Raw genomic sequence first — 24,718 nt, 5'->3', positions numbered from 1 at the left:
AATCAGCCACCCAGGAGTGTTTATATATTTTAATTAAAGATGGTAGGTGTGAATTATTAATTAACTTTCCAACTGTGCTGTTTGCTTGCCAGGCTGGTTGCTATTCACAGATTGCCTTAAACACTATGTTTCTGAAGTTGTGTTCATGTCATTCTTACATGAGAAGCATGGCTGGTGACCTCATACATTTCTACTCTTCCTTACAGCGCTGAGATTTGTAATTGTGGATGAAGAGCAGGCCCATCCAAAATGCGAAAGAGTAAGACCTACTACTTCCATCCCGAGTGGGAAAACAATTTTTTTTTTACCCAAATTGAAGACAAATGTACGTGTTTAATTTGTGGCGCAAAAGTTGCAGTGTCGAAAAAAGGCAATGTTGAGAGGCATTTTTTAACAATGCACATGCATTTTGAGAGGATGTTTCCTAAAGGAAGCAATGTGAGGTCACAAAAAGTGAGTGACCTAAAAGCTGCATTGCAGACAAAGCATTCTTTTAATACAAAGCCAACTAAGAAAGCTAATGCAGCAACTGAAGCCTCTTTCGTAGTTACTCATCACTTAATCAAGAACAAAGCAACATTTTCAGATGGAGCTATTGTGAAGGAAGCAATGATTGTAATAGCAGAGTCCTTATTCAAAGATTTCGACAATAGCCGTGACATTATGTCCGCCATTTCAGGTGTGCAGTTAGGAGCCAACACTATTGCAAGAAGGGTATCCGCATTATCAGGCAACATGATAGAGCAGCTAGATCGGGATTTAAAGACAAGTAAATATTTTTCTATTCAGTGTGATGAATCCGTTGATATTGACCAGTTGGCAATGTTTGTTAGAATGGTTTTTGAAGATTTCACAGACAAAGAGGAATTTTTAACTTTACTGCCTCTGAAAACCACAACTAGGGGAGCTGACATCCATAATGAAGTGAAGAATTATTTTGCTAAACAAAATATACCATTGGAAAAGTTAGTGTCAATAACCACTGACGGGGCACCCACAATGATAGAACATCACTCTGGTTTCATTGCCAATTGTAAAGCCGATCCTGATTTCCCTCCATTACTGAGCTACCATTGCATTATACATCAGCAGGCGATATGTGGCAAGGTAATGGGGTTTGATCATGTGATGACTCCTGTTGTTAAAATTATTAATTTAATTTGGACAAAGGCCAGGCAGCACCAAAGCTTTAAGGTATTAGTAGAAGAAATATCAGCTGAATATGGTGACCTGTTGCTGCACACTCGGATCCGATGGCTTAGTAGGGGAAATATACTGCATAGATTCCTTTCATTATTGCCAGAAGTGAAAGCTTTCCTGGAGTCTAGAAATGAAGATGCCCCCCAGTTATCAAGCACTGAGTGGTTGCTTGATTTGGCATTTTTGACAGATGTGACACAAAAATTAAATGGCTTGAACTGTGAATTACAAGGCAAAAAGAAGACAATCGCCAACATGATTAGTTCTGTAAAAACATTCAAATCAAAACTTAACCTTTTCATGCAGCATGTGCAGAAAAGGAAGATGCAGCACTTTCCCTCTGTGCTCCAAATCTTTTCAGAAAATAATGCTGCACCTGAGCTCCTGGACATTGAGAAATATATTAGCCTCCTGATGAGGCTCTATCAAGAGTTTGTGGAACGATTTAGTGATTTTGAGCTACTAGAGCCCTGTGTGATGTTTACTTCAAACCCCTTCATGGAAGTGGATGTTAGTGACATTTCTGAACAAATTAGTGTGCTGCTCAACCTGGACTCTGCCACCATGGAGATGGAGATTCTCACTCTTCAGAATGACATTGAATTGAAAGCAAGACAATTGGACTTGAATTTTTGGAGTCTTGTGGATGCTGAAAAGTACAAGAACATCCGCACAGCTGCAATGAAACTTTTTTCTCTGTTTGGCTCCACTTATCTTTGTGAATCAACCTTCTCTGATATGAACTTTATAAAATCCAAGTTGCGAACACGTCTGACTGGCGATCATTTGAATGACTGCATCAGAGTTGCCCTCTCAGGCTATACCCCAGAGTACAGGGGATTGGCCGATGCCAGGCAGTGTCAAGTTTCTCACTGATATAGTAGAGATGTTTTGTTTTAAGCATCTTTCAAGGTTTTTTTTTTTTGGTTGAACTGACACAAACAAATCTGGTGTTTTACTGACACTTCGAAAAATTTACTTGGAGAGAAGAATCTTCAGCATCTTTAAAAGTTTTGTTTTATTTGAAGAACAAGAATAAATCCATCTTTCAATTTCTGTATAAGTTGAACAAGAACAAAACAATTCTTGCTGACACCAAAAGTAAAGGGAGCAGTGAGAATATAATCAACAACATAACTGATGCCATAAAAACTTTAAAGTGAAATTGTAACATAACCGTCTCAAGGAATGCCGAGTAGAGGGCAGATGGTTCTCTTTCCTTTGTGCACTAAATAGCTGCATAAAACAAAGCTGAAGTTGAGCTCATTTGGACATTGACAACCATGGAGGTCTTGTCAGAGCTGCAATAGAAGAGTAACACCCGTTTGAAACACACTTGAAATTCTGCAAAGGTTTGCACCATTCTAACTGTCAAACTGACTACTAATGGCTTCATCAGAATTGCCCTCTGAAACCACCAGATTACACAGCGTTAAAGGACATCATGCAGAACCATATTGAAGGTAAGATTGATCTTCCTTTTTGAATTTTATTTGAGCTGCATTTATAATAATTTTGGTGACAGCTGGTAATTTTAATGTCTTGAAGCACGGTGGCAATAATTCTGGCATCATTCTCATCTTTGTTTCCGACTAGAGAAAGTCTTTGGATTAAATATAGTGTCTGTCTCCATGGAAATTAGGCTTAAAGTCAAACTTGGGGGTCTCTGGGACCAATGTGCGAGTTGCTTGGCCTTTTGGTAGCTGACATTGATTTTCACTGATCAAAAGTAACTCTCACTACAAAAAATATTTGAGACACCTGGATCTACGGTGACAGTTCACTATCATTGGCCCTTTGTGCTTCTTGGCGCCATCTCTACTTAAAACTTTAACTTTAGTACCGTTTTAGTACAGTGTAAATATTTTACACATTGCCTCTAAGTTAGGCGTGTCTGCTATGTGCCACAGCTACCGGGGTGTGGAGCTGAGGTTTATTTAGTGACTTTTATGGTTCACCCTGACGAGGATTGTGATTATTACTTGATGTGGGGTTTTGCCCCCTCAACTAATAAACCGGTTTCATCAATAGAGAGTACACCAGGGCCACCCTCCAAGGTAATAATTCGAAGGGTTGAGGCAGAAGCACTCCATCCATAGGAGTCACTACCTCCAAACATTGAGTTGCCCTGCATTACCCTGATCTCTTTGCATCCTTCGGGGGGAGGCTCCATCAATTTCTTACCCACTAGGAGAAAATTACCCCAGACGGTTTGTTCAATCTACTTAAGAGCATGGCTACTGCCCTCAGCTTGCCTAAACCCCACTAAACATACTACTCTGTTCACACGTCCTCAGATCATAACACCTCACCCTACCACTGGCGGAGGTGTTTCTCCTCAAAGGGGCCATAGAGCCAGTGGCCGACACCCCAATCACTGAGGCAAAGCTTTCTACCTTCTGCATATCCTCATCGACAACTCCATCAACTTCATGGCTACACTAGACCTGAAGGATGCCTACTTTACCATCCGTGTCCATCTGGCTCATGTGCACTACCTTCGCTTTAAGTGGCTAGCACTAGCAGTTCAAAATGTTGCCCTCCGGAGTCACCACAGCCTTAAGAGTTTCAACTAAATGCCTTGGGTTGACAGCCATCCACCTCCGAGGTGGGGTTAGAGAAGGGGAGGGGAAAACTGACGTCTTTCCCTACCTAGATGACTGGCTGATCAAGAGTGAAAACAAATAGGAGTACCTAGCCTACACTCAAGCTGCCATCTCCATGCTCCACAAAATTGATTGCAGTGTACAATCAATGATGCCAAGTCCCACCTCCAGCCCCTTTAGATTCAGCCCTTTCTGAGGTGAGTCCTAAAAGCAGTCACGGCCAAGATCTACCCAAGTGATCAAAGGGTAGTGACATCTCAGAAGCTACTGCCTCTTTTTCAGCCAGTCCAACCTCTCACAGGGCGAGAAGTTATGCTCCTCCTAGGTATGATTGACTCCTGTATAGCCATAGTCCCTCGTGCAAGGCTTCATCTGCGTTTACTGTAAGAGTGACGTACGGCACAGTGGTCCCAAGCAGAGGGTCACTGGGAAGATCTAACATTCTTAAGGTGAGCACCTATTGCTTTCTGCAACGGTGGAGCAGCAACAAACTGTTGAGGGGCAGGCCCTTCGCAGACCCATTTCCGCGGGTGACCATAATCACAGATGCATTACTTGCTGGCTGTGGTGGTGTAGCTAGGCGATATTACAGTCCAGGATCGGTGGCCACCCCAACAACAGGGGCTCCACATCAACCGTCTGGAACGTTTAGCCATACACCTAGCTCTCAAACCTGTTTTCTAAGATATTCAGGGCTGGTAGTCCTGTATGAACAGACCACACGACCACAGTGTTTTATCTCCAGAATCAGAGACCCTCACCCATGTGGACAGTTACTTTGCAGACCTGCTCAGCAGGATGCAGCAACACGTCATTGAAGGGGAACTCCACCCACAAGTCCATTGGTGGAAAATCCCAGACATAGACCTGCGAAAATGCAGAATGCCTAAACTTCACCTTCAGTTTCCAAATCCCAGTCCATGGCCAATACTCTGTGGATGAACTGGTCAGGGACATTTGCATGTGCTTTTCCTCCTCTCCCACTAAACTGCGCAAATGTCCCTCACTTAACCTGGTGGCTCCCATGTGGGCCAGACAACCATTGTTCTCAACCCTTCTAGAAATATCCATTAGTCCACACAAGAAGCTCCCCAACAGGCTGGACAGTCACACACAGAACCAAGGCAGAATCATACCTAGACCCCAGGCAGCTCAATATAGTGATCTGACTTCTGATGTCCTAGAGTGTGATTGCCTTAACTTGCCTCGAGAGTGTATGACCATAATAGAGGAAGCCTGTAAGCCCACCTCGCTCACTTGGTATGCTGCTAGTTGGAATAGGGTTGTTCACTATTGTATGTCAACCAACCTAAACCCTCTGACACCAATAGTACAGGACCTCATTTGTTACCTCTTGCATTTGCAAAAGTATGGACTTGGCTATACCTAGTTGCATAATGCGGGACCGGGAACACTCCTTGTTGTTCAAAATCCCTGTCATTTAAGCCTTCACGGAAGATTTTAACATATTATACCCCCCAGGATGCCTCCTACCCCAGTCTGGCACCTCAACTGGGCCTTCCTTTCGAGCCACAAAACTCTCGCCCTTTACAGTTCCCTTCCTGGAAGGTTGCCTTCCTCGGTGCCATTACATCCCTTAAACTTTGGTGGTGAGCTACCTGCTCTTACACTGCAGGAGCCTTTATTTCCAGGTCTTCAATGACAGAGTTGTCCTTAGAACCAACCCCAAATTTCCACCTAATGTTGTGTCCCTTTTTCGTCATGCCAAACAATTGCTCTCCCGGTATTCTTTGCTCAGGCTGACTCGGTAGCAGAGAGAACACTACGCGCAAACACACTCGCACACACTTGACTTCAAGTGTGTTCATATGTATTACATAATGTTATATAGATAAAACAACAACCTTCCATAAAACGAGCAGTTTTTGCGTTGTCTTTACACAGCTTAATAAAGGTCACTCCATATCCAAGGCAGGTATAGCTAGGTGGATCGTCAAATGCATCTAAACCTGCTACCTTAAAACCAAAAGAACCCTACCTGACCGCACCAACTGCAGACCTCACTCCACCCATAAACAGGGCGCCACAGTGGCCAGTCTTATGTGGAAATGCTTGCAAGGCAGCAGGCTAGATATGGTCAACTTTGCTGATGGCTCTATTTTAGATCTGCACCAACCAGTAGCTAGTCACCTCTTAGCAGAGTACTTCTATACAGTTGATAAAGAACATGTGTGTCTACAGCCACACATGATACAAACTGATGCAAACTGATACAAACACATGTTACTTACCCTGTAAGAGTATATTCCTTGCGAGTAGTGCTGTAGAATCACATTTACCCACCCGTCTGCACTGAAGCCAGTGTGTGCTAAAGATATTTTCACCAATATTCATTTACATAGCACGCATGGACACTATATTAACCTGCTCACTACTCCATACTTTCTCCCACCTTCTGTTTGAAAAACAATGCACATTTGCTACAAGAGATTTTGTGACACAAAATACCTCTTAAAATAAAACTAAGTTGCAACAGTCCAATCCCAACACTATATGGCAGGATTACGCAGAGCACGTGAATCTACAGCATTACATGCAACAAAAAGACTTGCATAAACATCTAAATTATCAAAACTATGCACCTTGAATCCCCTAGCCTACCACCCACCCGAGTTAAAATAACAGGAGCATCAAAAGAGAATGGCCGCCCTGACATGACTATCAAAGGCTGAAAACAAATGGAAATGAGAGCCATCATTGAATATGCTTAGAGCATTGCATCAAGAGTCTAATTAGTTAATTTTTTGCATGAAATATATTTTGTTGTGTTGGAAAATGTGAGGTTTTCCAGTTTGCACCGTAGAAAAGGCATATTTGCTTTTATTGTTTAACAAATGCCTAAGCTGTTGCCTGTAACTATTCAGTGTAGGATAATGTAGTTATTACATTTTATATTTTTTATTTTTCCCAGCCAGAAAGTACGTTTTTGTAAATTGTTAAAAAATGTTTCAGATTATCAATTTAATATTTACTCTTGACACGTAGAAATACATTTCATGTCTGTTTGGTAATGTATCTCTGCAAATTTGAGTGATGTATTCAATTGATCTTTGTAATCTGCAATAAAAGAAGACCTTACTTTAAATATGTATGTATATACCCGTATTATCTTAAATATCGCACCCAGAGAGTAACGGTACGAGCGTCAAGATGGCGGTTGCACGTTAGGTGTACTCCGGACCCCTCCGTCATCCGCTCGGCCATCCACTGCCATCGGGACCGCCTGGCATCTTGCATCACATGCCTGGGGGCCTCTGAAACTTCCTTTGGGTCTTTGAGTGCTGCTTTTGGAGCTGGGCGGGCCGCCCCGGCCTCTCGGACCCGCCGTGTGGAATTCTCAAGATGGTGGCCGCAGCCGCGCTGAGTTCTGGTCCATTGCCGGTCTGCTGTCCATGATCGGCCCTGCTTGACTGTCGTGCCGTCCCCACCCCCCCCTCTCCGGTCCCGATTGGATCGCCGCTCCCCCTGTGTGACCCACCGGCCCAGAGTCGCCCTGGGCTTGCTGGCTCTCCTGAGGTGGGACCAAAGTGTTTGCTGCGCCGCGGCTCCGCAAGGTGCTTCTGTGCCCGCGGGCCACTTGTAACGTTCCTGCTTGATCCTCTTTGTTTCCCCCGAGGCATGGCCTGATGTGTCCGGTGCTGTGAGTCTTCCTCCACGGTGCAGCGTACTGGTACCGGTGACCCCCTGTTGGACCTGAGGCCCGGACTGGCGTTGTCTGTGCCGCGGGCCCTCATCGGCGGTGTGTGCGGAGGCCGTGGTGGTCCCTTGTTGCCCTCGGACCCAGTCTGACTTCGCCATTGCCGCGAGCCCCATTGAGGGCACGGCCTGCTGGGTGGGCGATCCCCTGTTGTTCCCAGGGCCTGGCCAGCGCCTGCTGGGTGGACCGCTGGCGGAGGCGCCCTCCTGTAGCTCCATGAGACACAGACGGGGGTCATTGGCGTGGTGGGCCTGCATCTGCTGGGCGACTCGCTGAGGAAGAGGCATTTTGTTGCCACGAGGCCCAAATGGACATCGCCGGCGCCGTGGACTGCTGCCGGTGGGGCGGCCTTCTAGGTGCGGCGTTATATGGTCACCCTTGAGGCCCAGACAGACATCGCTAACACCACAGGCCTCCATCTGAATCCACGAAAGAAAGGCCTCACTACGCCCCTGCTGTGCCCTGCAACCTGGGCCGCTGCTGCAGGCACTGCCAGTCGTCATCTGATGGATGGTACTCTCCTGTGAACCGACCTGCAGCTAAGGAGTGGGCGGTGCAGTGGCGTCTGGTCCTGGAGTGTGGGTTCGGCTGCCAATAGAGCAGCATGCGGGGGGAGGGGGGCCCCCTTGTTGGCGCGGCTCCTCTCTCCCCCCCCCACCTCTTCCCCCGCTCCTGGCGTGTCACCTGGGACTTGCTGGTAGGGAGAGCCAACCCCTCCTGCGCAGTGGTGGTGATGGCGTAACCCGCTAGGCTTCTCCTCGCTGGCCCGGGGCGTGGGCGTGAGCACACCGGCCACCATTTTGGGTGGCGGCGTCCCTCTGAGGGATATAAACGGAGATCTGGTGGCTCCCTGGGGGTTATGGCTGTCGCCACATGAAGCAGGACTTGCGAGGCCCTCTACTCTTCTCTTTGGGCCGCCACCATACCCCTGGGGACATCTGCCCACATCGACCCTCCAGCCCGGGACCCGCTGCCCTTCTTGGACCTCTTTGTCTGCTGTGGGTTGTTGCCCCGGCGGACCGCTCTGTGGCTCTGGCGGAGGGGGACCAGCATATGGCCCTTGACCACGACCCTTCTCCTTTATCCCTCTCCACTGGCCGCACCTTTTGAGAAGCAGATTGGTCCGTCCCAAGTCTAAGCACTGGCTGCTTGCACCTGACTGCCCCCTAGTTCACCTCCGTTGCTTTGTCTGCTTCCCACTGTAGGGTCCGGTTGGGGGGTCTTTGGGAGCCCACGCCTCCCCGGGGCTGTTCAAAATCCATGTCATTTAAGCCTTCACAGAAGACTTTAACATATCATCCCCCCCAGGATGCCTCCTACCCCAGTCTGGCACCTCAACTGGGCCTTCCTTTCGAGCCACAAAACTCTTGCCCTTTACAGTTCCCTTCCTGGAAGGTTGCCTTCCTCGTAGCACTGGCACTGGCTGCTTGCACCTGACTGCCCCCTAGTTCACCTCCGTTGCTTTGTCTGCTTCCCACTGTGGGGTCCCGTTGGGGGGTCTTTGGGAGCCCACGCCTCCCCGGGGCTGATCATGGGCAGAACAGACAGATCGGCGAAGGACTTTAATGCAGTTTTAGTCCCGGCCCTTGACACAACGGATCCTCCTCTGCTGCCGAACGGCGCATGCGAAACAGCTGAAGAACTGGCTGAATCCTTGGGACTCTGCGATGCATGGCACACATGGCACCCTTGCAGCACTCATTTCACACATACCTCCGCATCTCACCGCACTCAAGCGCGCATAGATGCGATCTTTGTCCCTGCACCCAACTGTACTGAGATTCTAGATGTCCGTATTTTGCCCAGAGGCATTTCTGACCACTCTCCAATACTCCTTAGCACAGGGGCTCCTCCTCCTTCGGCCCGCCAAACATGGAGGATGAACAATTGGTTTCTCCAAGATAAAGACTTTAAAAAAGTGGTGAGGAAAGAACTTAAACAATACTTTACCACTAACGGGGGTTCTGTAGCCTCCCTGGGCACCCTATGAGAGGCGGGGAAGGCAACCATTCGGGGCGTCGCTAAAGGGCAGCTTAAGATCCAGAGGCAATCGCAGTTGCGCAAGGTCTCTTCCAAGGAATCGCAGGTGCTTTGCTTGGAATAGCTTTTATCCACATCAGAGGATGCCGCCCAGGTCCGACAGCTTGCCCTCATTCGGGACGACATTAGACAACTATCCCTGGACGCTGCTAAGCTCCTCTGGAGGTCTTTGGTGGCAAGTCTATGATTGGGGGGACAAGAATGGCACGATCCTGCACAGGCTGGCCACATATCCAGGGTGAATCGTATTATCCCAGAGGTGGTTGACAAGGCTGAAGCGGTGCAGCGTGCCCCCGTGGCGATGGCCAACACCTTCGCTGCCTACTACCGGAGGCTGTACACAGCGCACACCCCCGAGCTGTCAATCTCAGCTCTCCTTGACAGGGGTAGGGTGCTCTCCCTAGGCTGGAAATGGCCACTCGGAAAGACCTAGAGCGCCCCATCTCACTGAAAGAAATTGAAGAGGCGATCACCCTGGCCTCACCGGGTAAGACCCCGGGCCCTGATGGCCTTCCTCAGGAGTACTATGCGGCATACCGAGACACCCTAACGCCCCACCTGGCCAGCTTATTTCATCAAGCCTTGGAGAAAGGTTCCTTTCCGCCAGAAATGGATATCGCCACCATTGTGGTTCTCCCGAAATCCCAGCCTCCCTCCCGTAGATGTGCAGACTACCGTCCCATCTCCTCAACACTGAAATTAAGCTCTACGCCACCATTCTGGCTCAACTATTGAAACCCTACTTACCCTTGCTGGTACACCCAGACCAATGTAAGTTCATGCCTCAACGTGGGACCCGCCACTGCCTCCGGAGGCTGCAGCTGGCTCTAGCCCACCGGCACTTGCTTACCCCATACTTAGCACTCTTGTTCATAGATTTCGAAAAAGCATTTGATTCAGTAGACTGGACCTACAGAGTGTGCTGGCCGAGATGGTGTTCGGGCCCCACTGCCGTTCTCTGGTTCGTGTCCTTTACGCTCACCCGAGGGCACGAGTTCTGGTCAACTGGGTACTGTCAGAGGCCTTCCCCATTGCCAGGGGTACTAGGCAGTGTTGCCCCCTTTCTCCTTTGCTATTCGCTCTGGCGATGGAGCCCTTGGCTTCCCTAGTGCGGGCTGAGGATCGCCTCCGTGGATGGGAGTGGCCCAATACTGAAATAGGTAAGATCGCAGCAGAGGACGGCCCGGGACCAGGGTTCGATTCCCGGCGCGGCAGGTTTCCGGACCAGGGTCAGCGGACTCGAAAATTCTCTCGCCTCGGTGCCCACTCCGATCAGCGATCACACTCGGCAACTCTGGGCATTAGCTTGCCTCATCTTCACTAACGGCCCCACCAGACCGCCGGGGATGCCTGGCCTCACCCTGGAGATACCCATTAAGGGACCATCTCTCAGGGAAGCCAGAAAGGGTTTTGCAGCGGTCGAAGCGCCTTGGGACCCTCCGGGTAAGTAGTGCGCTATATAAATGCCTATACATACATACATTATACGCGGATGACGTCCTGGTCTTCCTGACTGACCCAGCCTCCTACGGACCATATTGCCTCCAGATCTTGCTTTCATTCGAGCAGGCCTCAGGACTGCGGCTAAACCCCAGGAAATCGGTTCTGGTCCCCCTGTATCTTTCTAGGGAGTGCTTTAAATGGCAGTCCACCATACCACTTCGGCGACAATCCTTTAAATACTTGGGGATATAGATTACCCTCCTTCTTGAGCTGGGCTGGTCCCTCAACATAGCCCCGTTGGTCAAGAAGGCCAAGGAAGACCTCCATAAATGGAAAGCGCTAACTTCGAACCCCCTGGGGAGGGTGGCCCTGTTTAAAATGATGATCCTCCCCAGATTTCTTTATGTCCTACAAAATACCCCTTTCTGTTTTCCCAGGACTTGGTTGAGGGAACTGGACAGTCTAACTGCCAAGTTTCTCTGGAGCAGAGGAAGGGCCCGCATGGCTCTGTCTGCCTGCCGGATTCCCTGCTTTGATGGGGGTATGGAATGACACACTTTTATCTGTATTTCTTGGCGGTACGTCTCTTGGTAGTCCACGACTGGTTCAAGGGGGGCTGGTCTGACCCGGCCTACAGGCTTGAGCTAGCGAACTAGGTCTAACTAAAATCCAGGCCATGATGTACGGAGGCCAATTTCATCCCGATTGCCTGATGTGACACTCTCTGTGTCATTGGCCTGGCGGGCCTCGCTGCCTCACACCGGATGGACATGCAAGCTGACCCAATGTACTCCCCTCTGGCATGGGGCCTGGCTCCGGGAGGTTAGCAGACTAGAGGGATTTAAAACTTGGGACCTCATTGGCATCTCACAGCTAGGGGATGTATGGGCTAGGGGCCATATGCTGTCCTTCCAGGAGCTCCAAACCCACTACTCCTTACATTCGTCCCAAAATTTAAAAATATTTGCAGATGAGACTTGCCCTCCATATGCACAATGCGGACGACACAAGGCTCCACGAATATAGCCCTACTGAGGCCCAGACGATGATGGGAGACTTGGGTAAGGGAGGGATCTCCCGCATTTATCGCACCTTAGTTAACAACACCCCCACCTCGTTGGATAAGTTGAGGGATCAATGGGTGGAATGGGTGGGCCCCCTCGACGATGTGGACTGGCGCGATGCCCTCATGGCCCCCAGAACAGTCACCGTATCCGCCAAACTTAAGCTGATTCGGCTCTACTACATGCATGCAGCGTTTCTCACTCCCCTGCGCCTTTAACATGCGTTCTTGCGCCCTTATGCGTCATGTGTGAGATGTACTCATGCCCCGGCTGACTTCCTCCACATGGTTTGGTTGAGCCCCCGCTTGGAGCAATTCTGGGGATCTATAGAGGTGGAGCTAACAGAGGTACTGGGCTGGGAGGTTCCTCATAATCCATGTCACTCATTGTTGGGGATCATGGACGGGCTGGATGGGTCCAGAAACGAAAAGTTATTCTTTAATACAGCTATGATTGGGGCCAAGCAGGACATAGCGGCAGCCCTGATCCACCTGACCTAGTGAGGTGGTGTAGAGGGGTGGACTGGTGCGCGACCCAGGAGAAAGCCCTTTACATGGCCATGGGGTGCGTTAAAAAATACCGTAGAGTGTGGGGGAAGTGGTTGGGGAATGTGGAGGGTTCTGATTAACCTGGTCCCATATCCCGTCTGTGTATGTTTTATGGGGTTCGTGATTGTGGGACACATTGCTTTTCAGAATGGATTCAAACAAATGAATTCCGTGCATCTGCTGATTTGTTTTACGTGTTTGAAAACAATCAAATTTGATTATCAAAAAATATCGCACCCAGAAAGATTGCATTCTTTAACTTGCACGCTTAATATCCACCTATCATTTAAGTGCCTTCAAATTTAAATATTTGTTCATCTTTTTTCATAGTGCACAACTCATTTTATCAGGATAAAATGAAAATAGTGTATCACTTGGTTCCTTATCACTGAACGCACAATCCCCCTCACCTGTCCATTCCTGGCACCAGAATGGTCAGTTGAGTGTCGTTCACTTGTACACTGGACAGTAACTGGTGCCTAAATTTGCAGGATTTAAGAGTGTATGACAGAGGGTACCAACAACCATTTCCAAACCACCCATACATTCTAGGAGTATTATTCATTTCATTAATCTTTATTTCGGCAATTTCCATAAAAGATGAACATAAAATTACAACAAACAAAGGTCAGACATCAATGTTACATCAATAGCAGGATAACATACGGATAAAACGAGAAAATGCCCCAATACATAGCAGCCTATAGTATAAAAACAATCCAGTAAATCAGTGCTAGTTAGTTATTTGGACAATCTATTAGGTAAAAAACGAGAGCAATTTTACATAATAATTAAATTCTAGTTCAAATGACCAATACAAAAGGATTGCACACTCAGTAGTACATGATCTGATCAGGGATGGGGTATCCTAGAAATTAAAAGCCGTCTCTTATGCCATGCTGCTTCAAGAACTTTGGCCATTGCAAAAACAGTTGCTTTTGAGAGGTCAGTCTTGAGAATTCTAAAGGCCTCAGAGCATTTAAAAAACCCTAGATTTTTACATAGTGGGATTATCCAGAACCTTCTAGCCGCACTGTGGGCAGGACAAAAGAAGACTAAATGCAATTCGTCTTCAAGCCCACAATTGCAGCCTGGACAATTTTCCAGGGAGTGGAGCTTCCATTTACTTGTGAATGCTCTAAGCGGAAGAGTACCATACCGCCATTGGAAATATAATTTCCTGGCCAAGTTCTGAAAAATATCATCAAAGACTGGCTCAAACTTGTAAGAATCTTTCACCCCAAGAAAGGTGTTAACCAAGGAATCTGGGCGTGTACCCTGTGTGTGGGATGCAAGATTACATGCGTGAAAGGTTGCCACCAGGTGTTTACGGGACAAACCCTGACAAGCCTCTTCAGGGTCACTCCACAGGGTAGGAAGACCCAGCCGGGCAAACTCAGTTTTTAGATATTTAAACCACAGGATGTTCTCTATAGTAGGAAGAGCAAGAATTTCTTGCAATTCCTGCCTATAGTTGGCTAACTCCGGGGTAGACCATAATCTTCTCCAAAAGGTTAGAGGCTTTACACCCACAACTTCGTCTAAAGGTTTTAGACCCAGATCCAACCTAAGAGGCAGAAGGGGGTGCTAGCCGGTAACTTTAGGAGTTGTCTAAGAAACTTGTTTTCAACTATGACCAGCTCTTTTTTGCAAGCGTGTCCCCAAAGTTCACTGCCATAGAGAATCGCGCCTCTGGCCTGGAGTCTATAAATCTCCAACGGGGGGGCTAACGGTCTAAGAGATGATTTATTAGAATTGACTAGCCTAATTATTCCCCCTGCTATTTGGGCCAATCTGAGCTGGGACTTAACTTGATGATCGCCCCATTCCAATTTGTCATTCAAGGTCACACCCAGATAATCAAACGTAAGGACTCTTTCTAACCTATTCAGGCTATGGTGGGATTGGGGCTTGTTTTTTAGGGGGGATTAAAAATCATGTACTTGGTCTTCAGGGCATTTATTTCGAGACCGTGCTTTTGGCAGAATGCCTCAAAGCCCTCGAGAATACGCTGAATCCCCATTGGGGATTTCGACAGCAGGAGGGTGTCGTCCGCAAACATGATTGCGGGCACCCTCCTGCCGCCGAGTCTTGGTGCATCTGTGTTGGGGACATTGTTTAGGTGATCGATTACCCCGTTGACAAAGAGGCAAAACAGGGTCGGTGCAAGAACACATCCCTGCCTTACCCCTCTGCCAACGGGAAATCTTTGTGAGAGAGTACCCAACCTCCCGCACCTAACCTGTGCGTAATTATGTGTATGCAAGCGAACAATGATGTCTAAAAGAGCAGGGGCGATACCAAGGTTGGCGAGTACTGACCATAATTTACTCCGCGGAACCAAATCAAAGGCTGCGCGGAGATCAACGAAGACGGTGTACAACGTACCCCCCTCCACCCGCACCGTCTTCCAAAACAGAAGGACCAAACGAAAAATTTGGTCCATCGTTGACACCTTGCTCCTAAACCCTTCCTGGAACGTGCTTAAAACTGTATGGTCCATCATCCATTCCTGCAGGCGGTCAAGTATCAGCCTCGCGAAAGTTTTTTGTGAAACATCAATGAGGCTGATTGGCCTATAGTTGGCTGGGAGCAGAGGAGAGCCCTTCTTGAAGATAGGTACAATCTCTGCTCCCAGCCAAGTATTAGGGACCGCCATTCCCCCAAGAATTGCGTTAAAAACTTACAACAGATACGGGGCCCAGACCCTGGGTTGGTGCTTAAATAAGTCTCCCGGGATTTTATCTAACCCGGGGGCCTTACCCGAGGGCAGTTTAGATATTATATTAAAGACCTCCCCCAGGGAAAATTGCAGTGTCTCGGCGCCCTCCACAATTTCAAATTGCGCGGTTGACCCGCCAGAAGGTGGAAGGTATTCAAACGTCAGCTCGTCTTGGAGCTTGGGCGGGCCAAGGCTAACCTCTTCATAGAGGCTGCGGAAGTGGTCCTCCCAAACCGAAGCCGCTATATTGGCCTCCACAGCCTGAGTCGGCTCGGCAGACCCTGTTCTTACTATCTGCAGAATTTGCGAGCATCTCTAGTCTGAAGAGAGGCCAGCATATTATCCCAATTAGAATAGTCCCATTCCACCTTTGCATGGTGGATTGCTTGCTTTAGTTCCGCCCTCCTAATCTTAATTATTTCTGTATCCCTTGGATACTTCAATACAGCGAGAAGGTTGGCCTTTGCCTTCCTGCAAGCTGGATTGAACCAAGAGGGTCTTTGCCCCCTGCGGGACCCTTTCCGCGCGATTGGATTTAAAAGTTCCACAAGGGTGTCCACCAATTCATATGGAGGGTGCCCAGCTTAGGGAAAAAAAATTCTGGCGAGAATTGACTAATAAGGGCCCGACCCGTTCAAATAGGGGGAGAATCCGAGCATACAGCTCGGAGATATGGGCAGGATTATCCAAAAGCTTAGCCCACCTTACTCTGCGTCAATCATTTGTTAAAATTAGTTAATAGTTTAAAGATGCCTCTACCCGCGGGTCGCCCAAGTGACCACTGGGCGCGACCAGCGAGAGAATCAGCGCGTTGTGGTCGCTGTCAGTTCTTTGGACTACCACAAAGTCGGAGACCTTGTTCCACCCTGGTGTCTGAACCAGGATATAGTCCAAATGAGACTCTTGCCCTGATTTGTTAAAAGTAGGTTTTGAAGGGATGTCACTCTTAAGTTGGCCATTACAAGCCCTCCGTGAATTGCTGAGAGTAAGTGCCATAATTTGTGTTGCTAAAGGAGACCATGGCTTAGGTGGGGGGCCAACCAATTGCGGAATTCCCCACTGGTCATCCTCCTCCATAAGTGCTTCCTCCATAGACAGGGTTAGCGGCCCATACTGACAGTTAAAATCTCCCCCCAACACGAGCACCCAGGGGTATTCTGGGGAGAAATAAAGAAAGCTCGTCCCAAGTGGGTAAGGGCTTTGTTATGCCCGTCGGTCTGGAGAATACGTTTATCAACGCGAGTTGGGTATGGTTCGGCCATTCCAACAGCACGCACTGAACATCCAGTGAATTAGTTTGGAGGGCCCTAGCCTTACATACCAGGTGAGAAGCCACCCATATACAAAGACCCCCCGAGGGCCGTCCTTTCCCCTCCCATTTAGCTGGGATTGTGAAGGTTGCATACCCTGAACGCCATGTGTCCTTCCGTGCCCATGTCTCCTGAAACAGGCATATGTCCTGTTCATCAATGAATGATCCCCACTCAGGGAAGTCTAACTTGCCCTGAAGCCCCGCCAAGTTCCATGAAAGGATGGACAGACGAGATGTGTGCTCTCCGGGGGAAGTAGCAGGGGAATCAAATACAGTAGCCACAGTAGTGTCCGCCAGCTCGGCTGGGGGTTTGGTAGATTGGAATTCCGCACCGATCACTCCCTCGCCAGTGGCATTTAATTGGACACCCCTACCCTGTTGAGACTGTAAACTTCAGTCGCAGTCATCCATACCTGAGAACACGTCAAACCTATTTACTGACTCCAGGGGTGTAAAGGGTCTCAGGTGATCCATTCTACTGTTCATATTTCTTTTAGGCCTAGGGGGTAACATATTCCACCGAAGGGGTCAGCAACGGGTAGGGGGTGAGGAGCTTGTAACGGATATCTGATATTATAAGGTAATAAGGGGATAGTCTGATTGGGTGCCTGGCCACCAGAATAGGTGGGAGGAAACACTAGGGATCTGGGATAAAAATAAGTCAAAGGGCGAGGGACGATGGAATTGGTGCCGCTACCTAGGGGCCAGTTTAATATATAATTGACCGCTCATGGGTCTCTAAAGTTTACAACAACCAGGTCTCCCTCGTTGTCCTTGGCCCTACTGCCCAGCCAGGGGAGGCGCCTGACGTGTACAATTTCTCCATTAATGTTTTGTGTAAGTGGTCTAAATTGGCTGAGCCAGTGCATAATTTTATTTTTCAACTGGTAAAACCCTTCCCTCTTACTATCTGGTAGTCTAGGGACCCCTGTCAGTACAACCAAATAGGGGAGAGCTTCAGGGGTTATTTTTCCTGAGGTAATTTGCGAGAAGGTGACCTGGTATTTCTAGTGGTACCCCGTGTGATCACCCGTGTGTTCTCCCGTGTGTTTCCTGCGGATACTTTTCCAGGTCCCCTCTTGGCTGCACTAACTGGATTAGGGGTTTAAGTTATTACCCTGCTTGTCGGATGGAGCCCTCTGTTGCTTAGGGTGTGTTAAATCAATGGATTGAACCGAAGCGTTGGGGAGAATGGGAATGCCTGGTGTAACCAAGGCTGGGGGTGGGACAACCCCGCTCACCAGTACCTTGGAAAATCCTACGTGCTTGGTGAGTGCAGATTCGATGTCCTCAAGCCTATTCTCTACCCTCTTCAGCCTCTCTATGATAGGTAAGATGAAACACCTTATTAGGTGTTCCATATTATCCAGAGAGACGGCAAGAGGTGTATCCTTTGGAGCGGGATAAACAGGAGTATCGGATTGGACCGTATTATTCACTGCCTGTAAAACTGGTACCAGTGGTGAAGGGGGTGTCGGGTTTGGCAAATTGACTAATGCGGCCATTGGGGCCGAGGAAGATCTGGTAGTAGCCCTTAAAGGTTTGCCGAGGTCAGTATGACTGATCTTAGGCTTTTGTGGGACGCCCCCCTTCCGTCTTCTTTTGGCAGGTGGTGGGCCATGTACCTTAACGGGCACTGATTTTTTCGATTTATTTAGAGCAGGTTTAACTCGGACCAAAGTCCGAGGTGTCGAGTCTGCATCTATTAAAATCGGACTGGAGAGAGAAGTATCAGTAATAGGCTGAACTGTGGGAACTAAGGGTGTTGGAGTACTTTCACGTAACAAAAAAGGGAAACTCTCCAGAGATAGGGGATCTTCATTACTACCGGTACCGGTTAGGCCTGCAATGGGGGGAAGAGCAAGGAGCGGGGGGATCTGTAGAAGTCCTGTTCTTCAAGCTTTCAACAGAGCGACGACGTTCTGCTCGGCGCTCTGCCAGTAACTTTTCCCTGTCTGGGTCAGTGGGAGCCCGTGTAAAATAATTATTGAGTGTTCCAATAATGTTAGCCCCAGTCTTTTCTAAAAATGATTTGTCAGAACTTTGCGCCATTGCGGGGGGGGGGGGGGGGGGTGTGCACCAGGAGGTATTATCCGTAAAAGCGATGAAAGAGAGTAAGCCCTGCCCTTCCTCACTCGGTCTCTGAGGGCCTCAGAGGGCCCGCCCTTTGCCCGGGCTTCTCCTGGGACGCTCCCGCGCAGCGGCAGTAGCTTCTGTTCTTATAGATTATGGTCCGCCCAGGGGGCGGGGCTAGCAGGGAGAGCGGGCCAGGTGTTGCCAATTGGCCAAGCAGGGACTCCTGGGAGATGGAGTCCCCGCACTCGCTCTCAGCCCTGCTGCACTGCCCCTAGATTTCCCCAGTTACAGCGTCCACCACTAGTCTGCAGCAACTTCCCCAGAGACTTTTTCCTCGCTGCGGGACCCGCGAGTTGTGGGCTTGTGCGAGAAGGAACAGCAAAAGGAACAGCTCAGCAAAACAATCCAACACCACGCAGGGCAGAGTCACGATGCAGGAGTATTATGAATGTCTGTTATGCGTTGCAGGGTCTACCCATTTCCTAGGGAATAAAGTCTTGCACACACGTCGACCTTGGTGCTATAGTCTGGCTTTTATTAGCTAATATCTAAATGAATAGTTACATTTGTAATGCGTACAACAGAGAGGAGGTTTTTAGCCCGGGGATAGGTCTGCATGAACCACCCCACTAGCTACAGGGAGAAAATCCACTCAAACCTGTTTAGGGAATGATTGCGGCCATCCCGATAGCCTTGTTACATATACAGGTCAAATAGATTGTGCAATGTATTTATTTTCGTGGGTACATCTGGCACTTGTAGGCATCACTCATACATCGTATAGAATTCATACACCCCCTATTAATTCCTGATGTGCTTCTTGTTACTACAGCACCTCCAGCCTCCCAAAAAGACTTCTCTAGTAGGATCCTGGCATATTCATCCCAAAATGAGAACCGTAAACAACGAGGCAAGCAACGGGATAGTTTGAGATGGAATTAATAATTCTTTATTCAAGGGGGCATATGAAATGATCAGCCAAGACTAACGTTACGGCTGATATATAATAGCATGAAATGTTGCTACATGTGATATTGAATGTTACGCCCAACCACCTGGATAAGGGATGGGATCCAGGGGACCCTTCTCACACACTTACTGAATTATAGAATGTGGTGGATCACAGTTTCAAGTACTTTCTCATCATCTCTGTTGCTAATTAAGTGAGACCAGTGTGACCCTGTGGAAACCTTCTGCCAGTAGATTAGCCTAGTACTGATCTGTCCAGCACTTATGTCCCTTACGGTCCTGTCCTCTATTCTTGCGAGAAGTCATCCACACTGAGACCCTTTACCAAGATGAGCTTGCACCCGCCTCTATTGGAAGGGGTGGGAAATTATAGTTCTCACAGTTTGTTACAAAGTTACACCATTTTCTTAAAACTACCATAACAAACTTTCAAATCACTTTTTCTGTACAGTTAGTAGATTTCATGTTACTTTTCAAAGTTAGTTTACTTGTGTCTCTAAATAAGTATGTTCTTTCTCCACTCAAGTGATTAACCACTCAGTGTGCCACTCTAAGAAATGAAACTAGTTAATTTGTTGATTGCATAAATGATTTTAGAGTATGTTCATCTATAGTTACAGAAAAACTGTTTACATGAAAGAAGGGTGTTTGGCTCACTGGTGCCACAAGTATTTTGCTCCTCCCTGAGCCCCACGCTCTTTAATATCTATACAGTGGTGTGGAATTTTATAAAATATCTACTTGTCCATAGGAAAGGTAGCTCCATAAATCGACTTGTCCTGTACAAAATCCACTTGTCCCTTTGGTGCCATCATGCAGTGCACCATCAGAAATTGGCAGCACTCATTATATAAGAGCTCGGATAATAGCCTCTCTGGTTATGTCAGGCTCATAGTATAGAAGGATTTGAATACTAGTGATTTCCTTATTTTGCCTCTTTTCTGCAGATCTACCCATTCATCCTTTCATTCACCCACTGATATCTAGCATTTCACCTTTACATTGGCTTCCATGCATTCTTTCATCATCCTTTCACCATTCTGTTTGTCAATTCATCCATCCGCCCATCCATATCCAAATCTACCCATCCATCCCCAAACATATCCATCCATCTCAGCCATCTGTCCATCCTTTCCCACACCCATTCTTCTGCTCATCCATCAATTTACCCTTTCACTCTTCCATCCTTCCGCTCATCCATCAATTTACCCTTTCACTCATCCATCCTTTTACTTACTGATCCATCCATCCTGCAACCTATCTATCTTTTCACCCTTTCCTTCATCAACACATCCATCGTCCATCCACCATCCATATCATCCATCCTTTCACTCATTCATCCATCTAGGAAGCCACCCTTACACTAATACTCACTCATCTATCTACCCTTTCACCCACACATCCATCCTTTCACTCACTCACCCTTACACGTTAATTATGGTCCTTTGTCTGCCGAGCTGCAGACAGAAGAGGCTCATCAAGAGCTCCACCCCCACTGTAGCTGCTAAAGCGAGTGGTTCACGATGCCCTTTGGGCCCAATTTATCCTTCCAGCCCCAAATCTATCCTTCAAATTCCTCCATCCCTCCTTCCATTCATACATCCATCCACCCTTTCACTCCTATCCATCCACTCTTTCACTTCTATCCATCCACTCTTTCACTCATCCCTCCATCCAGCCATCCTTTGGCTCTTCCATCTTTGACCCCTCCATCCTCCTTTCCACTCCTATCCATCAACCCTTTGACTCATCCCTCCATCCATCCTTTTGCTCTTCCGTCTTTCACCCCATACATCCTCCTTTTCAATCATATCCATCCTCCCTTTCAATCATATCCATCCTCCCTTTCACTCATCCCTCCATCCACCGTTTCACTCAACTATCCACCCATCAATCTATCCATCCTTCCACCCATCTATCCATCTGTCCACCCAGCCATCCGTCCACCCACTCCATCAGCCATCCACCCACTCCATCAGCCATCCACCCACTCCATCAGACATTCATCCACTCTTTCTCTCATCCATCAATCCACCCTTTTATTCAACCATCCATCTTGTCACTCATCCATCCACTTTCACCCATCTATTCACTCACCATTTCACTCATCCATCAATTCTTTCACTCATCCATCTTTGCATCCATCCTTTCACTCATCCATCCACTTTCACCCCATCCATCAATTCATTCACCCTTGCACTCATCCATCCATCCATTCTTTCACTCATCCATTCTTACATACATCCTTTCATTCATCCATGTATATGTCCATCCACCATTTCATGTTAATTATGAACCTTTGTCTGGACCTGCAGAAAGAGGCCCTTAAAAACTCCACAGCTACTGTAGATGCTACAGCGGCGTGTTAAGATGCCCCTGGTGCACGCACAAAGTGAGATGAGAGGCCCAGTGCAAGGAGAGAAATGATGGTGCGCCTGAGGATTGCATCAATTCCCCATGGGCAAACCGATTAACTTTAATGTAAGCTCTGGATGTGTTAAAATATGAGGGCCAAGGGGAGCGGGTCAGGGTAGTCAGAGGGGGTAGCAGAGGGGGGTTGGGTCGGTTAGAAAGTACAGTCACTGAGTGAAACATAAGGTGTACAGGCAAAGCAAAGTGTAAAGGATGGTAGTGCAGGGGCTGCAAGAGAAGGGAAAGCATATTTATTGTTGGCCCCCGGAGGCGAGGGTGAGGAGGGATCTTGTGGTCGATTTGGGGCTCAAGGGTGAAGCACAGAATAAAAGGCAGGGGGGGTCACAAGGTTAAAGTCAGAGCAGGAGCCATGAGGCCCTTAAAGCAGCCTCTTACATTCCAGTGATGTCTGTGTTCTGGAGCTGCGTCATGTGCTCGAAGAATATTAAAGAACCAGAGAGGGCCTGGAAGCCACACAAGAACCTGGGGAGAAAGCAAAAGACTGTCTGTTTGTCCTTTGGACAAGTTAGAAATTAATACCTCTTGCCCTTGTAAGAAATCTAGATGTCTCGGGCCTCGGGAGATAGGAATTCCCCACCCCTGTCTATATGATGCCGCTGGCGGGGATAGTGCTTCCATTCGGCATAGAAATTATTACCTACGCGGATGACACCCAGTTGGTGGTTGCGTTAAACCACCCCGAAGGGTCATCATGCGACCTAGGCATCTGCTTAGAGGCGGTTGCCGAGTGGATGGCGCTATCCCACCTTAAGCTGAATGGAGACAAGACAGAATTGATGTTTCTGGGCAAGTCTCCTTCACCTTCATCAGCCCTCTCTTGGCCGCCCTGCCTCGGCACAATGCCTGCTCCAAAGCACCAAATTAAGAGCCTTGGTATATGGCTTGACAGTTCCCTTTACTTTAACTATCAAGCCACCAAGCTCTCTGCTACCTGCTTTAGCCTGATGAGGATGTTAAGGAAAATCCTCCCCCTACTTCCCTTCTTGGCCCGAAGGATTATGGTGCAAACTTTCATCTTGTCCCGTCTGGATTACAGGAACGCATTGTATCTGGGCTCCCCGCAGACCACCACCCAGAAATTGCAGATAATCCAGAACTATGCGGCACGCCTACTCCTCGAGATTCCAGGGAGACAATCAGCGAGACCTGCTCTGAGGAAGCTTCACTGGCTGCCAATCCAGTCCAGAGTGCGTTTCAAGGCCATGTGCCTGGCCCACGGATCTATCTGGAAAACTGGACCTGCTATCACCCATTCTCTGGTTACTTCTTACCAACCATCTAGGAGTCTTCGTTCCAGCACTGCCTTCCTCGCAACTACGAGGAAGGTCCGTAGATCCAGATGGGGTGGCCGCTCCTTCTCTTGGAACGCTGCCATTATGTGGAACTCACTGCCCTCCACTCTTCCCAGGGAATCCAATCTACAGATCTTACGCCGACTTCTCAAAACTCATCTCTTCACGAACCCCCACTAACCGGTCATGCCTTGCCCCTGCCCTGTCCGACCCTAGCGCTACGAGGCCTCAGGGTAGTAACGTGCTTTATAAAATCCTTTCATACATACATTCATTCATTCATTTTGGCCTATGTGTGGCACTATGCTGCAGGACCATGCATTCTTTGAATTACAAGTATTTTGGTTTCCCTTTCAGGTCAGTGTTACAGGCTTGGTCAATTAGTCCTAGCTATGTTTGTGGCTATTAATCTGTATCTAGTCTGTGGTGTTAAAGTATCTTGTGTTCATAAAATATTAATGTGTCATTTATTCTCTTATTTCAACAGGTTACAGAAATTATGAAATACACACACCTTCTTACCATCAGATCCAATGTTTAAGAGCTGCACAATCAGATAGTCGTAAGCCATCATGGAGAGAGGAACCTCAAGGAAAAGTATTTAAAGGAAGCTGGTGCCATCCCACCAAAAACAGTGTTCGTGTTTTAGACATGAGAACAGCTTCCCAAATAATCACTACCTTTTTATAGTCCACACATCACAACAGACTGTCTAAGTTTCTGCTCTTTTTAGTTGCTCTTTACCTCTAAAGGAACTCCATTAAACAAATCTGAGGTTGACAAGACAAATGTTTCTTAGTAAGAGACTCGAAAATCCATACAGATGTACTAAATGTTTCATACATTCTTTGTAGAAGGATCATTGGTGGCTGTACAAAAAAGTCACACTGAAGAGAGGTTTACAAACTAAAACCTAATGAGATACCAGAGAAACCATTTTGCTCGTAAATCATAGGAATGTACTCAACGTGATAAGGCTTTCATGGCAAAGGCATGTTTAATTAGACACCAGAAAATTCATGTAATTGAGTAGCTTTTTAAATGTATTGTAAGAACATGCTAGACAATTCTTACTGTCAAACTATAAAAACATACCAGACGTGATAAAGCTGTACGTACATTGTCAAAGCCGCAGAATATGCATTACTGTTGTTAAACCCTATAAATGTACCAAAATGATTAGTTCCAAGCACTTCCTGAATCTATTCCAGAAAATCAATGCTGGTGAACAGAACCCATAAATGTATTCAATGTTACCAGACCCTCATTAGAAATGTGCTGTTTAATGTCCACCA

General features: G+C 47.7%; 1 protein-coding gene across 2 annotated transcripts in view; it reads left to right on the top strand.

Moving 5' to 3' along the window:
* Positions 1–24,517, top strand: part of LOC147724898 (general transcription factor II-I repeat domain-containing protein 2-like) — a 72,337-nt gene extending 47,820 nt beyond the window's left edge. For both annotated transcript variants that reach the window (XM_086966423.1, XM_086966424.1), the window contains exons 2-3: positions 207–2,663; positions 23,911–24,517. In XM_086966423.1, the coding sequence (XP_086822549.1) occupies positions 250–2,076 (1,827 nt within the window). In that variant the 5' untranslated portion in view covers positions 207–249 and the 3' untranslated portion in view covers positions 2,077–2,663; positions 23,911–24,517. The remainder of the gene's footprint in view (positions 1–206; positions 2,664–23,910) is intronic.
* Positions 24,518–24,718: the final 201 nt, after the last annotated feature.

Source organism: Lissotriton vulgaris, chromosome 4_1, assembly GCF_964263255.1.
Source record: "Lissotriton vulgaris chromosome 4_1, aLisVul1.2, whole genome shotgun sequence".
NCBI lineage: Eukaryota > Metazoa > Chordata > Amphibia > Caudata > Salamandridae > Lissotriton > Lissotriton vulgaris.
This window is presented reverse-complemented; position numbering and strand designations above follow the sequence as displayed.